General features: G+C 48.7%; 2 protein-coding genes across 3 annotated transcripts; one reads left to right on the top strand and one right to left on the bottom strand.

The window, feature by feature from the left end:
- Positions 1–62: 62 nt before the first annotated feature.
- On the bottom strand, positions 63–11,591 carry MRPL10 (mitochondrial ribosomal protein L10). 2 transcript variants are annotated; one of them, XM_053569085.1, is made up of 5 exons: positions 11,514–11,591; positions 8,015–8,184; positions 2,891–3,055; positions 2,490–2,634; positions 63–1,230 (listed from the first exon to the last, which is right to left on the bottom strand). In XM_053569085.1, the coding sequence occupies exons 1-5, from the start codon at positions 11,563–11,565 to the stop codon at positions 974–976; spliced, it is 789 nt and encodes a 262-aa protein (XP_053425060.1). In that variant the 5' UTR covers positions 11,566–11,591; the 3' UTR covers positions 63–973. The 2 variants fall into 2 exon arrangements, with proteins under 2 accessions (XP_053425060.1, XP_053425061.1); XM_053569086.1 differs by lacking the exon at positions 11,514–11,591 and adding an exon at positions 11,356–11,491.
- A 104-nt stretch (positions 11,592–11,695) lies between these two features.
- Positions 11,696–16,993, top strand: LRRC46 (leucine rich repeat containing 46). The gene is made up of 8 exons (XM_053569084.1): positions 11,696–12,029; positions 12,130–12,235; positions 13,667–13,775; positions 15,038–15,084; positions 15,387–15,496; positions 15,701–15,770; positions 16,051–16,199; positions 16,444–16,993. The coding sequence occupies exons 1-8, from the start codon at positions 12,020–12,022 to the stop codon at positions 16,812–16,814; spliced, it is 972 nt and encodes a 323-aa protein (XP_053425059.1). The 5' UTR covers positions 11,696–12,019; the 3' UTR covers positions 16,815–16,993.
- The last annotated feature ends 310 nt before the right edge of the window (positions 16,994–17,303 follow it).

Here is a 17,303-nt window from a genome sequence, read left to right as displayed (position 1 = left end):
ATAGGGAAGAGGGAAGATTTTCTAGGAAGGGTAAGTGACAGTCAGAAAGTAGTCAGAGGAGGTTAAATATGAGAACGCATTTCATTTCTTTTTTTTTGTAGAGACAGAGTCTCACTTTAAGGCCCTCTGTAGAGTGCCGTGGCCTCACACAGCTCACAGCAACCTCCAACTCCTGGGCTTAAGGGATTCTCTTGCCTCAGCCTCCCGAGTAGCTGGGACTACAGGCGCCCGCCACAACACCCGGCTACGCATTTCATTTGTTATCTGACAGTGCACCCAACCTTTCCACGACACACACAGCCCACAGGCAGAGAAATACCATCCAAGGATGCCTGGATAACCTCATGAGGAAGCTCTAGTGTAGGAATTCAGCATGTGGCATTCAGGGCAAACAGCCTGGTTCAAGTCCCTGATCTGCTCCTTACTAAATGCATGACCTTGTGCAGGCTATTTAACTTCTCTGCCCCTTCGTTTTCTCCTCTGTGAAATGTGTAAACATGGTGAAGAGTAGGGAATACAGGGACAGCGCTCAGCATGGAGCTGGCCCACAGTCGGCTCTCACCAGGTGCCATCCTCAGCATGTCGGTTCAGCTGAGCTACTGGGGCAGGTAGTGCATGGCGGGGTGGGCTGAGCAGATATGTGCAGCAAGGGACAGTGAACAAGGAGACTGGGCCCAAGAGCGTCATCTTTTCAGCTTCTCTGCTTTGGACCTGGACAGCTGAGAGAGACTATGTTCCTATCAGGTCCCAAGTTGGGAAAAATAAGGACAAAGCCAATGACTAACAGCTGTCATTCTGTGACGGCCTCCATTCTGCATCTCCAGGTGACCTGTACCCGAGGAGGTTGTTGTTGGTGGAAGCCCAAGTAACACAAGCCACTCCCCAACCCAAGTTCTTTTGCATCTCCCACAGAAGACAGGACAGTCAACATGGCACAGTGTGTTCACGGGTAGGGCTGGGTAGAACGGGCTGGCTACGAGGCTGCGACAGGGTCAAGAGGATCTGGCTTCCCACTGGCTGAAACAACAGAGTCCCCCTCACGTTGCTGTCTGACATACTGGTCCAACAAGGTAGTCAGCTGGAGGGGCTGGTGCTGAAGTAGGGTGTGGGTCTGGGCTGTGAGGAGGGTGAGGCCTCCTACCAGCTGCCCTTGCACCAGGGCTAGGCTGGGCAGCTTGGAGTAGTTGATGAAGCCCTGCCTGCTGAGGATGGTGTCATCAATACAGCCACCTGGAAGAACACAGTGTTAGCAGAGCTCCCTGAAAATGCCCACCCTCTCTGAAAGCAATGTTAGGACCCTAGGAACTTGTGCTCCATCCCCCTTGACTTCCCCCTTCCACAGAACCTGGCTTCCACAGTGCCCCACCCGCTCTCACGCTGCTTGGGATGCATTGGCTCCTTCCTGACTCTTCTCTCAGAAAACCCTTACATGATATATCCACCCGTCCCTAATCCCCATTAAGTCAGTGTTTCCTAACTTGCTTTAAGATAAGAATCATAGAATGGAAGGAAGAAATGGGGAACTATTGTTTAATGGGTACAGAGTTTTGGTTTTACAAGATCAAAAGAGTTATGAAGATGGATGGTGGTGATGTACAGCATGGTGAAGGTACTAGATAACACTGAACTGGACACTTAAAATGGTTAAGATGATAAATTTTAAGTTACATGGATTAAAAACACTGAAAAAAAAAAAAAAAAAGGAGGGCAGCGCCTGTGGCTCAGTGGGTAGGGAGCTGGCCCCATATACCGAGGGTGGTGGGTTCAAACCCAGCCTTAGCCAAATTGCAACAAAAAAATAGCCGGGCATTGTGGTGGGCGCCAGTAGTCCCAGCTACTCGGGAGGCTGAGGCAAGAGAATCGCTTAAGCCCAGGAGTTGGGAGGTTGCTAAGCTGTGTGATGCTACGGCACTCTACTGAGGGCAATAAAGTGAGACTCTGTCTCTACAAAAAAAAATAAAAAAAGAATCACAGAGTGTATGGGGGTGGGTATTAAAAGCACACACTCTTGCCTCCCCCACTCTGACCTATGAAATCTGAATTTCCAGGGGATATGTGCGGCATTCTCTACAGAATGTAAGTTCCTCCAGTAAGTCCTTGTATCAGGGGATCTGTGAAACATTGGTCATTGTCTCTCAGCACCTTTCACTTGAGCTACTTTTTTAAAATATCTTCATCTGTGTGGGTTTCAGCACCCACTGATAAGACACAAGGTGCCTGAATTATCTCCCCCCTATTTCCTCCCCAAGCCCAGTCTCTGCCTTTCCCAGTGTTTCCTCCAGTGTAGAAGTGACCTGGGGTAAGTGAGACAATGTAGGGGCACAAGTGACACAGGCAGCCCTCAATAAATGTGCTGTTGACTCAGGCAATTCTCAAGAGGATGTTCCCTCTACAAGTGTCCACAGTTTTACCCAGACAAAGCTAGCAGATGGCCCCAGGCTGCTGTAGCACCTGCCCCCACCCCCTAAATGGCACGGGTGCCTGCTCACCTAGCAGCGGCAAGAAAGGCATAATCCTTAAGATCCGGACCATCTCCTTGACCTTGGGCTCTTCACTCACCAGCAGCAGGTTGTGCCCCACAAAAAGAGGCAACAGGTTTTGATACTTGGACTCCTCCAGAAAAGGCTTCAGAACCTGGGACCACAGAAAAAATGGCTTATTAGGGATAAGTGGAAGGGTCACCTACCTTGGTCACAGGCTGTGTCAGGCTGAGGGTACAACCCAGTGGTCTTCTTAGCTCCTAATTCTCAGCATGTCGAACACCAGACTACAGGGTGGCTTGTGGAGGGGAGAAGTCAAAAGGATCATATCCAGGGAGTAGATGCTGAAGGTTGAGTCTAGTGGGGAAGGAAGAAAGATGGGCAACCCATGCCAGGGGCCTGCTCCCTACCTGGTTGGGGAAGACCTTCATTAGGATCTTGTGTTTCCGAAGTTGGTGCCGCATAAGCAGCTTATCCTCTGCACTCATAGCCACATTCTGGCAGACAGCTATCATTCGGTTGTCTTGGAAGACTTCTGCTATCTCTCGGCGAAGGAGCCGGATGAAGCCTGTTTCCTGAAATCAGGAAAGGATGACCAAGGGGATATCAGGGGTCACTTCTACTGGCACCCTTGTTACTCCAGGATAGGTACAAGGGCTTCCAGGGATACCCGACGTGCATAAGATAGGATAACTGGGCCCCTGACTCTCAGAGATGTATAACATCTCCCACTCCAAACTTCTCATTTTTGTTAGATAATTGCAGTCTTTAGAGAGGTGTTTTTTGAACTTGAGAACACTCAGTTCCCCACTCCATGACAGGTCAGCAGCCTGCCCTAGGCAACACTGTTAGACAATAATATTGTCAAAATTAGGCCAGGCATGGTGGTTCATGCCTGTAATCCTAGCACTCTGGGAGACTGAGGCAGGAGGATCCCTTGAACTCAGGAGTTCAAGACCAATTTAAGCAAGAGCAAGACCATGTCTGTACTAAAAACAGAAAAATTAGCAGGGTGTGGTGGCATGTCCCTATAGTCCCAGCTACTCAGGTGGCTGAGGCAGGAAGATCACCTGAACCCAGGAGTTGGAGGTTGCTATGAGCTAGGCTGAGGTCATGGCATTGGAGCCCAGGTGACACAGCAAGACTCTGTCTCAAAAAAAAAAAAAAACCAATTTTGCCAAAATTAAAAAAAAAACAAACCAAAATTGTCAAAATTACTTTAATTCAACATGAGTGGAGCATCATGAATCTGACACTGTACTCATGTTGAATTATTTTACCAATTATAAATACAACTCTTGCAGTGTTAGTCTAAAATTGAGATGTTTTCACAGAACAAGTCTTCATTTTCTTAAGACGATATTTCTTGAAGTTGGAACTTGGGAACCCACAAATACCTACAGACCTCTGTAAAAACTATTTAAGAGACTTTTTTTTTTTTTTTTTTTTTTTGAGACAGAGCTTCAAGCTATCACCCTGGGTAGAGTGCCGTGGCATCACAGCTCACAGCAACCTCTAACTCCTGGGCTCAAGCGATTCTCCTGCCTCAGCCTCCCAAGTAGCTGGGACTACGGGCACCTGCCACAATGCCCAGTTATTTTTTGGTTGCAGCCATCGTTGTTGTTTGGCAGCCCTGGGCTGGATTTGAACCCACCAGCTCAGGTGTATGTGCCTGGGGCATTAGCCACTTGAGCCACAGGTTCCGAGCCTGTTTAAGAGACTTTTTTCCCAATACAATCAATCTAAGATTTATTTAAACAGTGAATTACTTGGATGTCATAGGGCTCTTTGCAGAATTCCATGAAAATGGCTAGATGCGGCTCCCACCTGTAATCCTAGCACTCTGGGAGGCTGAGGCAGGCAGACTGCCTGAGCTCACAGGTTCAAGACCAGCCTGAGCCAGAGCAAGACCCCGTCTTCAAAAGTAGCTGAGCATTGTGGCAGGCGCCTGTATTCCCAGTTGCTCGGGAGCCTGAGGCAATAGAATTCATTGAGCCCAAGAGTTTGAGGTTGCTGTGAGTTATGCCGCCACAGCACTCTACTGAGACTCTGTCTCAAAAAAAAAAAAAAAAAGAATTCCATGAAAATATTAATATTTCGTAAGGTAAAATTATGCAAGATACACTATTATGCTAAATCTAGGCTCTAGGTCTGCTCTCTCTGATACAGTAGCCAATGGGCACAGATGGCTACTTAAATTAATTAAAATTAAATACAATTAAGAATTCAGTTCCAGGGCAGCACCTGTGCCTCAAGGAGTAGGGTGCCGGTCCCATATGCCGGAGGTGGCAGGTTCAAACCCAGCCCTGGCCAAAAACCAAAAAAAAAAAAAAAAAAGAATTCAGTTCCAGTTCAGTGCCTGTAGCTCAGTGGCTAGGGCACTGGCCACATACACCAGGGCTGGCAGGTTCAAACCCAGCCCGGGCCTGATAAAACAATGACAACTACAACAAAAAAATAGCTAGGCGTTGTGGTGGGTGCCTGTAGTCCAAAGTACTTGGGAGGCTGAGACAAGAGAACTGCTTAAACCCAAGAGTCTGAGATTGCTGTGAGCTATGATGCCGCAGCACTCTACCAAGAGTGACAAAGTAACACTCTGTCTCAAAAAAAAAAAAAGAATTCAGTTCCTCAGTCACCTTAGCTTCAAGTGCTCAATATAGTTACTGGCTACCACACTGGACAAAGAACATATATAACATTTCCATCACTCAGAGTGTTCTATTGCCTGGTACTGCTCTAGATTCTGTTATAATTATGAGGTAATATGTACCACTGGCTTAAGACTAGGCTATCCTAGTCCTCTGGGAGGCTGAGACAAGAGGATGACTTGAGGTTAGGAACTCAAGACTAGCCTGAGCAAGAGTGAGACCTTGTCTCTATACAAAATAAAAAAATTAGCAGCGCCTGTGGCTCAGTGAGTAAGGCACCAGCCCCATATACAGGCAGCACCTGTGGCTCAGTGAGGCTCACCCATATACCGAGGGTGGTGGGTTTGAAGCCAGCCCTTGCCAAACTGCAACAAAAAATAGCCGGGCGTTGTGGCAGGAGCCTATAGTCCCAGCTACTTGGTGGGCTGAGGCAAGATCATCACCTAAGCCCAAGAGTTGGAGATAGCTGTGAGCTGTGACACTCTACCAAGGGCGACAAAGCAAGACTCTGTCTCTAAGAAAAAAATAAAATAAAATTCAAAATAAAAAATTTAGCTGGGTGTGTAGTCCCAGCTACTTAGAAGGCTGAGGCAGGAAAATTGCTTGAGCCCAGGAGTTTCAGGTTGCAATGAGCTATATGATGATGCCACTATACTCTAGTTGGGGGACACAGCAAGACCTTATCTTAAAAAAAAAAAAAAAAAGGATAGGCTCGTGCCTGTAGCTCAGCGGCTAAGGCACCAGCCACATACACCGGAGCTGGCGGATTCGCATCCAGCCCGGGCCTGCCAAACAACAATGACAACTACAACCAACAAATAGCCGGGCACTATAGCAGGTGCCTGTAGTCTCAGCTACTTGGGAGGTTGAGGCAAGAGAATAGCTTAAGCCCAAGAGTTGGAGGTTGCTGTGAGCTGTGATGCCATCACACTCTACCAAGGGTGACATAGGGAGACTCTGTCTCAAAAAAAAAAAAAGAATAGAAAGAAAAAATAATGGAAAAACCCTGACAGGGAAAATTCCTTCAATGGCTTTACTTTTCTTTTTTTGAGACAGAGTCTCCCTATGTTGCCCTCAGTAGAGTGCCATGGAGTCACAGCTCAAAGCAAACTCCAACTCTTGGGCTTAAGCAATTCTCTTGCCTCAGCCTCCCAAGTAGCTGGGACTACAGGCACCCACCATAACGTCTGGCTGTTTTTTGTTACAGCTGTCATTGTTTAGCTGGCCGGGGCCGGGGCCGGGTTTGAGCCTGCCACCCTTGGTGTATGTGGCTGATGCCATAACCACTGTGCTACGGGCACTGAGCCCAAAGACTTTACTTTTGTCTGAATTGGGGGAGAAATGCTATCCATCAGTTTCAACTGGACAAAAGCTAAGTGCGAGTAAAAGAGGCCCAGCCACTAACACATGGTTTGCCTCATACTGCTCTAAAGACTGACCTTTCAGGACTCATTTCAGAAAGCTCTCACAGAGAGAAAACCCAGGTGGGTGTCCTCGAGGAATTGCTGCCAAATGACACATATCAGCTCTTCCATCGGTGTTTGACACCTGATCTAGACCCTCAGGCTACAGCTGCCAAGCATCCCTACGGGTTCCAGCCCCTAGCAGGAGATGACAACTAACTAGTCCTTAAGCAGCAGCAGACAACTATAAAACTAAAATTTAGGCTCAGCGCCTGTGGCTCAAGTGGCTAAAGCGCCAGCCACATACACCTGAGCTGGCGGGTTCGAATCCACCCCAGGCCCGCTAAACAATGACAGCTGCAACCAAAACATAGCCACGCATTGTGGCGGGCGCCTATAGTCCCAGCTACTTGGGAGGTGGAGGCAGGAGAATCACTTGAGCCTAGGAGTTGGAAGTTGCTGTGAGCTGTGATGCCATGACACTCTACCCAGGGCGACAGCTTGAGGCTCTGTCTCAAGGAAAAAAAAGAAAAAAAACTAGAATTTATTAGTACTACCATAACCGAACTATCACAAAGTTACAGATTCTTTTTTTTTTTTTTGTAGAGACAGAGTCTCACTGTACCGCTCTCGGGTAGAGTGCCATGGCGTCACATGGCTCACAGCAACCTCTAACTCTTGGGCTCACGCGATTCTCTTGCCTCAGCCTCCCGAGCAGCTGGGACTACAGGCGTCCGCCACAACGCCCGGCTATTTTTTTGTTAGTTTGGTCGGGGCTGGGTTTGAACCCGCCACCCTCGGCATATGGGGCCGGCGCCCTACTCACTGAGCCACAGGAGCCCCACAAAGTTACAGATTCTTCACTGATCTTTCTGTTCTATTTAAGGACAGAAAATCTCTACCATTTCTCTAGAAAAACATGGACTCTTCATTTTTTTTTTTTTTTGGAGACAGAGCCTCAAGCTGTTGCCCTGGGTGGAGTGCGGTCGCATCACAGCTCACAGCAACCCCCCACTCCTGAGCTTAAGCGATTCTCTTGCCTCAGCCTCCCAAGTAGCTGGGACTATTTTTTTGTTGGGGTTTGGCCTGGCCCAGGTTTGAACCCCCCACCCTCGGTATATGGGGCCGGCGCCCTACCCACTGAGCCACAGGCGCCACCCAACATGAATTCTTCAATTCCTCTTATGACAGGACAGATATTCTCCCCTACCCCCACCTACCTGAATAGATGTCACACACACACATTTTTGGAGACAAGGACAGAAGAAATAAATCCAAGAGGTCCATCCAATTCAGAGCCCAAAGGCCAATACAGAATCAAGGACAGATTTCATTTTAAAGTACCTGAACCACGCAGTCAAAGTAAGGAAATAAAATAATGTGAGTTGACTGTACCTTGGAGTCCTACTTCACTATGACCAGTGACAAGCTTACTTTAGTCCACCATCCCACCACCAACTGATTTGTACCGACTCCTCCTTACCTCTTTGGGAGGATTTGGAGGAGGTGGCAGGCATCTGGGGTTGACAACAGGTTTTGGGGGGATATACTCAGTCACAGCCATCAGCTTCTGTCGCTCAAAGTGCATCACACGCCAGTGGCGGGTAACGGCCTTAGAACCATGGCGTACAAACTGGAGGGTAGGCAGCTGGCCTGGGAAAAAAGACAGCAACATGGAGGCCCTGGTTTGCTCCAGATGGAGAAAAAGCAGACCCTCTGGGCAGAGACCATCACTACTCACAGGGCTACACTCAGCACAAGAGTGAGATAAGGAATTGTCTGCCTAAATCCTGAATTCTCAAACTTTCTCTTCTTATAGTGGGTGACCTTAGGTCAACTGCTTGATCCCTTGAGGTCCTATTTCTCCAGCTCTTAGTTAAGTGCAAAGAAAACAAAGAAAGCATTTTGAACACATTAAGAGCAGAGATTCTCAACCTGTGGGTCGCGACAGGCTGTATTAAAGGCTTGCAGCATTAGGAAGGTTGAGAACTGCTGCATTAAGAGGAAGGCTGGGGGTAGTGGTTCACACCTGCAATCCTAGCACTCTGAGAAGCCCAGAAGGGAGAGTCCCTTAAGCTCAGGAGTTCAAGACCAGCCTAGCAAAAGTGAGAACCCATCTCTACTAAAATAGAAAAATTAGCCAGGTGATGTGGGCAGATGCCTGTAGTCCCAGCTACTTGGGAAGCTGAAGCAGGAGGATTGCTTGAACCCAAGAGTTTGAGGTTGCTGTGAGTTAGGCTGATGCTACGACACTCTCTAGCCTGGGGAACAGAGTGAGACTCTGTCTCAAGAAAAAAAAAAAAGAAAGAAAGGAGAGGGGCGGCCCCTCTGGCTCATATACTGAGGGTGGCGGGTTCAAACCCGGCCCCGGCCAAACTGCAACCAAAAAATAGCCGGGCGTTGTTGCAGGCGCCTGTAGTCCCAGCTGCTTGGGAGGCTGAGGCAAGAGAATCGCTTAAGCCCATGAGTTGGAGGTTGCTGTGAGCTGTGTGAGGCCACAGCACTCTACAGAGGGCCATAAAGTGAGACTCTGTCTCTACAAAAAAAGAAAGAGAGGGTTGAACAAACCTTTTCTTAAATGGCCATCTAATAAAAAATATTGGGGGCCATATGGTCTGTCACTAACATTCAGCTTTGGCAAAAGCAATCATAGACAGTATGTAAGCAAATAGATAAGGATATGTACCAATAAAAAAAAATTTTTTTTTTGAGACAGAGCTTCAAGCTGTCACCCCGAGTAGAGTGCTATGCCATCATAGCTCACAGCAACCTCAAACTCCTGGGCTCAAGCGATTCTCCTGCCTCTGCCTCCCAAGTAGCTGGGACCACAGGTGCCCGCCACAAGGCCCGGCTATTCCAATAAAATTTTATTTATGGGTGGCACCTGTGGCTCAATGGGTAGGGCACCAGCCCCATATACCAAGGGTGGGGGGTTCAAACCCGGCCCCGGCCAAACTGCAACAACAAAATAGCTGGGCATTGTGGCAGGTACCTATGGTCCCAGCTACTCGGGAGGCTGAGGCAAGAGAATTGCCTAAGCCCAGGAGTGGAGGTTGCTGTGAGCTGTGATGCCACAGCACACTACCAAGAGCGATAAAGTGAAACTCTGTCTCTTAAAAAAAAAAAAGAAAGAAAGAAAGAAAAAATTTATTTGTACAACGTGGTGACCAGCCCTGTCACAATAAGGCCAATCCCTGGTCTAAGCAATTAGTTCTCAAAAAATGCCTCACCACCACCAGAAATATCAACATCATCTACAAACTTGTTAGAAATACAAATTCTCAGGTTTGAGACAAACCTGAGAAAGAGTCAGTCCCCGTCTATAAAAATAGCTGGGTATTGTGGTGGGCACCTGTAGTCCCAGCTACTCGGGAGGCTGAGGCAAGAGAATCGCTTAAGCCCAGGAGTTTGAGGTTGCTGTGAGCTGTGACACCATGGCACGCTACCAAGGGTGACAAAGGCGCCTGTGGCTCAGTTGGTAAGGCGCCGGCCCCATATACCGAGGGTGGGGGGTTCAAACCTGGCCCTGGCTGAACTGCAACCAAAAAATAGCTGGGCGTTGTGGTGGGCGCCTGTAGTCCCAGCTACTTGGGAGGCTGAGGCAAGAGAATCGCTTAAGCCCAGGAGTTGGAGGTTGCTGTGAGCTGTGTGATGCCATGGCACTCTACCGAGGGCCATAAAGTGAGACTCTGTCTCTACAAAAAAAAAAAGAAAGAAATACAAATTCTCAGACCCTGTCCTAGACTTAATGAATCAGAAACTCTGGGGTGGGGCCCAGAAAATAGTGTTTTAATAAGCCCTCCTTGTGATGCTGCAGTTAAAATTTGAAAACCAGTGTACTAACCACTGCTCTCCCAGGCCTTTTCTTGTGATTTGAAACAAGAAGGGGAAAAAAATGTTACATCACCCTCACAGCTCTCTCAGACAAGTCTCTTTTCTTTCCTCTCCCTGTTTACAAGAAATGCTGGAGAGCATCTCTCAAAAACAAGAGAGGCACTCAAAAGTAGAAGCCAAAGTGACCCCTTCACCTTCAACACAAGGGCCAAGACTAAAGTTTCCCATTTTGGGCCATTCCCAAGGCTGTGATGGGACTTCAGGAAAAGGTTCAGCCAGAGGTGGCTCTAACTAGTCAGAGAGCATAGAGATTTGCTGGGGTAAGAGGTTTTATCACCTTGTAAAGAGAGGATGATAACATCTCTCTCATAGGATGCTTTAAGATTAAATAAGATAATGCATGTAAAACACTTATCACAATGCCTGGCCTATACTAAACACTCACATTCATTCATTGAACAAATACCTACTGCATGAGTACTAATATAAGGCATCATGCCACCTGCTGGCTATACTAAATGAACATGGTTCTGCCCTTATGGACCTTAAAATTTAATAGGAAACAAACGAATAAACAAATGCAAAATTTCAGACTGTGATAGGGCTAAGGAGTCAATAAACAGCATGCATGGTACAACATTAACTGAAGAAACTTGATTTGCAGAGGGTGGCAAGGAAAGTCCCGGGGGGATGACATTTAGCCTGAGACCTTGTATGGTTGTTTTTTTCTTTCTTTTTTCTTTTTTTTTTTTGGTACGGTTGTTTTTGGAGACCAAGTTTCACTATGTTGCCCTGGTCTCAAACTCCTGACCTTAGGCGATCCTCTCGCCTCTGCCTCTCCAAGCCCTGGGATTACAGGCATTGAGCCACAACTTGCAATTAGGCCAAGATTTTTAACATGAAGGAATAACGCAAAGGTCTGGGCTTGGAGTGGTCCACGCAAAAGAAACTCGGGAGGCGGACAAGAGCTGGACACGTTGCTGTGATTACCAGACTCTGGAGTCACAAGGAATTGGACAGGATGAGGAGGCCACCCATCTAGCTGGGATCAGCGGCCACTGGGAGCTGTCCGGAGTCAGAGATTACAGGAGAAGAGATGAGGACAAGAAAGTGCAGGCCAGACCCGCCACGAGCGGGCCACTCCTTACCCGCTTGGGGCAGGAGACCCCCTCGCAGAACCCCCGCCAGGGCCGCGGCCATCTCCACCGGAAGGGCAGACCAGGAGCCAAGCGGAAACGGAAAGAGCTAAGGATTGTGGGGCAGCAAGCGCCGGAGCCGGAAGTAGTGGGCTGGTGCAGTAATCCGCCTGCGCTGTGCCCGCCCACTAGCATCACCTTTTCCCCACCCCCCACCTGGCGAGCGGTCTCCTAGCAACGACGCGGGGCCGCTAGGAACCGCTCCTTCTTCGCCACTCCTGCCTGCAATCCAGTTTCTTGCCCTCAAAGCCTCTCCATACCCCTCAAACTTCAGACCCTTCACCCCCAGTTTACTTTTGTCTTCAACCCCATCCCAACAATTTGTTCTGAACCCCTGTCCGTGTCTCCCAAGTTTCTGAGCTTCTCTCTCCTCCTCCTGGGTTCTGCCATCGCTAGCGTCTGCCGAAGCTACTAGGCGTCTCCCGCCTCAGACGAGCTGCCTTTTTTTTTTAAAGATAATGCCTGGAAGTGAGTAGTTAGGTGGAATGGTGGGTAAAACAGTTGGAAAACAGTGGGGTAAGGCTTCCACGAATGAGGAAGTGTGACAATTGGACTCATCTTTTCACAGCCAAGCTTGTCCAGAGTCGAGAGGAAGAGGGCTTCTGCATTACTGAAGCTCTCATCGCCAAGCGGAACTTGACTTTTCCTGAGGATGAAGAACTGTCAGAGAAGATGTGAGTGCGTAGGGGAAGATAGGGGAGCTGGAAAACCGAAACGCTCCGGACGACCAGTTCCCTTAGCTTTACTAATTTGTCAACTTAGATTTGTCTCCCTCTACTTACTTCGTATATCTAGTCGGTGGTGTCCAACTGATTCCCCCCCTAAAAAACATATCTCTTTCATCATCCTCACTCAACTGCCTTAGATATAAGGCTGTCCTCACCTCTCCACAAATTCCTAATTAGTCTCCCTGTTCCCATCCTGACCTCCTCATGCTGCTGCCAAAGTGATCCTACTGACAAATCTGATCAGGCCCTCCCTGATAGAAACTTCCTTAGCTCCTGTTATCTCCAGAACAAAATCCAAACCACGAGTTGACCTCTGCTAGCTTTTCAAACTTATTTTTGGCCACTCTCCACAAGTGTCCAATTTCTGACACCCTGTTCTCATATCTTACCACTTTCCTACTCAGAGGAGGAAGGAGTGGCAGCATTGCCATCACCTGGGAACTTGTTAGAAATGAAGAATGCCCCATAATCATATCATTGTATACAGTTATGATTTAATAAAAAAATTAAAAAAAAAAATGAAGAATCTCAGTTTGGCACCGGTAGATCAGTGGTTAGGGCTCATGCACGGAAGTTGGCATGTTCAAACCCAGTCTGGGCCTGCTAAACAACAATGACAACTACAACAACAACAAAATAGCTGGGCATTGTGGCGGGCACCTGTAGTCCCAGCTACTTGGGAGGCTGAGGCAAGAGAGTCGCTTGAGCCCTAGAGTTTGATGTTGCTGTGAGCTGTAATGCCATAGCACTCTATGGAGGGCGACATAGTGAGATTCTGTCTCAAAAAAAAAAAAGAAAGAAAGAAAGAGAGAAAGAAATGAAGAATCTCTCTGGGTGCAGTGGCTCACATCTATAATCCTAGCACTCTGGGAGGCTGAGGCAGGAGGATCACTTGACCTCAGGAGTTCAAGACCAGCCTGAGTAAGAGCAAGACCCTGTCTCTACTAAAAATGGCCAGGCGTAGTGGCTCACACCTATAATCCTTGCACCCTGGGAGGCCAAGGTGGGTGGACTGAGCTCAGGATTTAAAACTAGCCTGAGCAAGAACAAGACCCTGTCTCTAAAAATATAGCTGGGCGTTGTAGTGGGCGCCTGTAGTCCCAGCTACTTGGGAGGCTGAGGCAAGAGAATCACTTAAGCCCAGGAGTTTGAGGTTGCTGTGAGCTATGATCACATGGTACTCTACCAAGGGCGACAAAGTGAGACTCTGTCTCCACAAAAAAAAAAAAGAAGAAGAAGAAAATTATCCAGGCGTTGTGGCAGAGCTATCATGATGCCTAGCCTATCTATTCCTCCTTGAAACATCTTTCCACCATCTTCCTGGCTAACAGACCACGGAAGCATTTTATTATAACACCCTGCCAACTCTTCTCCCAGGTTTCACACTCTTGCTGAACTACAGACTGTCCGCCTAGACCGGGAGGGGATTACCACTATCAGCAATTTAGAGGGCCTCCAGAATCTTCACAGCCTGTATCTGCAAGCGGTAACTTCTTGCCCTCTTCCTTTCCTCTTTCCTGCCTCCCTGTGGACCTAATCTATCTAATCCAAAAAGAGCCAATCAGGTCATCCTGTCCCTTCCTGGTGTTCAGGCAAGCAGAGCTTCATTTAAATATTTCCCAGGCAACCACAAATTCTTCTGAATTGAAAGATTGACTTCCCCAAAAGAGATCCCTGAACATGCTCTTTTTTTTTTTCTTTTCTGAACATGCTCTTAAAAGATGCTCTTCCTGGGCAGCACCTATGGCTCAAAGGAATAGTGCACTGGCCCTATATACCAGAGGTGGTGGGTTCAAACCCCGTCTGGCCAAAAACTGCAACAACAACAACAACCAAAAAAGATGCTCTTCTTTATTAGATACTTTTATTGGTCTAGAGATTCTTCTTGATGTCTACCCTAAAATTTTCATGTTATGTAGCTTAAGCCCATTTCTTGCTTTGAAGAAGATGATGAGGGAACTATGAAGGGTCCTCTACCCAGGGGTGTCCAAACTTTTACTTTCTCTGCTGCACATTGGAAGTATAAGAATTGTCTTGGGCCACGTAGTAAATAACACAAACACTAGCAAAAGCTGATTAGCAAAAAAAAAAAAAGTCCACACATATTTTTCATGATATTCAACACCACAGATAAGTAAAACAAGTCCTCACAAAATCAGCTTGTAGCCCTCAGACTGTAAGTTGGACACCTCTCCACTACACCCTTCAGATCCTTAAAGACTCTTTGTTGTTGTTGATGGCTGGTAGATAGTCAGGTTGACTATACCCAGCTCCCTTAAACTTTCCCCACAGAAACTTTTACAAATCAAATGAAAATATGCTCATGGTTTTCTCTGTATACAAGCCACCACCAGGGCCTTTTCCATTTCCCTAGTGGTCTCTTGGTTCCTTCTCTGATTCCTAGGCTATTCATTGGTTTGGGGGTCTGAAGCATATTCTTTAACCAATTTAACTACTTCAAGTTATCCCCTTCACCCCACTTAGAGAAAGCAAATTATCTTTCTTAATGTACTGACATCCTGTGCAAGGATGGGGGTTATCATTCCCCAAGTGCCAGATCTCCAACTGCAAGAGCAGACAGGGTCTTGGAGCTTTGTCCCCTTAAAGCAGTGGTTCTCAACCAGTGGGTCGCAACCCCTTTGGACTGTATTAAAGGTTCGCAGCATTAGGAAGTTTGAGAACCACTGCCTTAAAGAGTCTACCCAGCTGACCTCAGCTTGGTTTCCCCACCTCGGTTTCTTCCTGCAGAATAAGATTCAGCGAATTGAGAACCTGGCTTGCGTCCCCTCCTTGCGGTATGTGATGTCAAGGCTTGGCAGGGCTGGGCGGGGCAGGGGTGGAGTGGGGTGGGAGGGGAGGTATGGGGAACCTAGCAACACTCCCAAAGAACTGGTTCAGATCTCTCCAAGCCTGGTTCCTTGTCAGCAGAGGACCCAGCAAGCCTAACTATGCTTCCCTCACCCCAGAAGTCCATGTGTCCCCACATGTTACCCAGCCATCTAGACAGGGGACCCAGGTGCCTGGTGCCCTTATCTCTTCGAAGCTCCATTTGTTCTGTGATTCAGCTCTGCCTCTATACCACTTCCTTCCCCTGCAGCTTTCTATCTCTGGCAGGAAACCAAATCAGGCAGGTGGAAAACCTCATTGACCTCCCGTGCCTCCAGTTTTTGGACCTTTCTGAGAACCTGATAGAAACCCTGAAGCTGGGTAAGAATGCCATTGCCCTGGCTCAAGGAATATGTCCATGTGGGGTCTGCCATTCTCTGGGCCCATCTCCTGAACTTGCATTAGCCATAGCCTTACAGGTCCAAGCTTCAACCTCATGGGCTCCAGGAGGCTGGGCAGAGAGGTAGCAGCTTGGCTGGGAAGATGGGTATGAGAACCCCATTCTCCCTTTCTTGGCATGGGCAGATGAGTTTCCCCAGAGCCTTCTCATCCTCAACCTGACTGGAAACAGCTGCACTAACCAGGATGGCTATCGGTGAGCAGGGCTAGAGAGTGGGAGGAAAGAGGCCATGGCTGAGCACCCCCTGCTAACTCCATGTGGGCTCCCTCTCAGTCTGCAGAGCCAGGTCATTGTCTATGGGACTTCCCCCCTCCAAATCCCTGTATCACAAGAGCCAGCCCTCAGTTCCCTGGGGCTAACCCCAGATGCCTCCTCCCCCCACCCCAGATCAGTGCTGTGGCTTGTGTCTTTAGCTCCTCCCAGGTTCCACACTGGGGTGCCCTCCTGAATAGTCTCTGTCCTTTCTGCCCTGCAGGGAAATGGTGAAAGAAGCCCTGCCATTGCTGCTAGATCTGGACAGGCAGCCTGTGTTGGAGCGCTGGGCCTCGGACGAAGAAGATGAACCCTCAGGCAGTGAGGATGAGGAGTTCGCAGAGCTGAGTGGCCCCTTCTGCTCAGAGCGAGGTGACCCTGCTTTTCAAGGCTTGCAGCCTCCCTAGAAGCTACCCCTGCCCAGTGGGGCACAGGGAAAGCTAAGGTGGCAGTGGTATCTGAGGAGGGGAGCCCATGCTCAGAGCAGCCTCTGGGCCAGAGGTGATAGACAGTGCAGCTCTTGGCCCTAGCCTCAGGCTCCTACCTACCAGGGATGGCAGGGAGTCCTCCCAAGACCTTCTCCCTGAGTCCCCTCCTACTGCCCCACTCCTCGTAGGCTTCCTCCATGATATAGAGCAGGAGATGAGCAGGCACCGGGCACACAGGCAGCAGGCAGCCCTCACAGAGCACCTTCTGAGGATGGAGACACAGCCCGCACTCACAGACCTGCCCCTGCTGCCTAGGGTGCCCATGGCTGGGGACAGCAGCCCTTCTGTCACTCCCAAGCAAAGGAAGGAGACACTCCCTGAGGCAGCCTCCTCACCCCAGGCCTCCTCACCCACCAAGAAACCAAGCATTCTGCTTCCCAGGGGCCAGCAAAGCTCTGTCCAGGCAAGGAAGGGGGCTCAAACAGCTGTAGCCTCCAAGGCCTCTCAGGTTGGGGTTCGCAATACAACCAAAACTACAACCAAGAGAATCAAGAAATGATTCTCCGTTGGCCTGTCCCTATAAGTAGAGTGGAGTGGGGCCTGCCCTCCTTCTCAGACACCCCCCACGTGGCAGGAGCCCATCCCCAATAAAGTGTCTCTAGGCCTTGAATACACCTTTTGTGTCATTTGGGGGCATCTCAGGGAAAGCAACCAGTAAAACCACCAGGAAACAGAAAATGGTTCTATGGACCAAGTTTCTAATCTTTCAAGAACTACCCAAAGGTGGGACACACTTCAGGCCCCATGCTGGCTTGCAGGCTTCCTGGCTCCTGACAGAGGATGCCGTCTCACAGTGGGCATATCTCACTGCCACCTCTAGAGAGCGTCCTTCCCAGGTCCAAGTCAAAGACCTGTGGTCCTAACTTTCCCCAGCTACTGTGTTGGGGATGATCTCCATGCACACACCTCTAGGGAAGCCCTTCCCATCCTCCTGACTAGTCCCTGTCACCTAAGTGATAAGAATTTGCTGCCCATGAAGATAACCACA

This window comes from Nycticebus coucang, chromosome 18 (genome assembly GCF_027406575.1).
Source record: "Nycticebus coucang isolate mNycCou1 chromosome 18, mNycCou1.pri, whole genome shotgun sequence".
Classification (NCBI taxonomy): Eukaryota; Metazoa; Chordata; class Mammalia; order Primates; family Lorisidae; genus Nycticebus; species Nycticebus coucang.
This window is presented reverse-complemented; position numbering and strand designations above follow the sequence as displayed.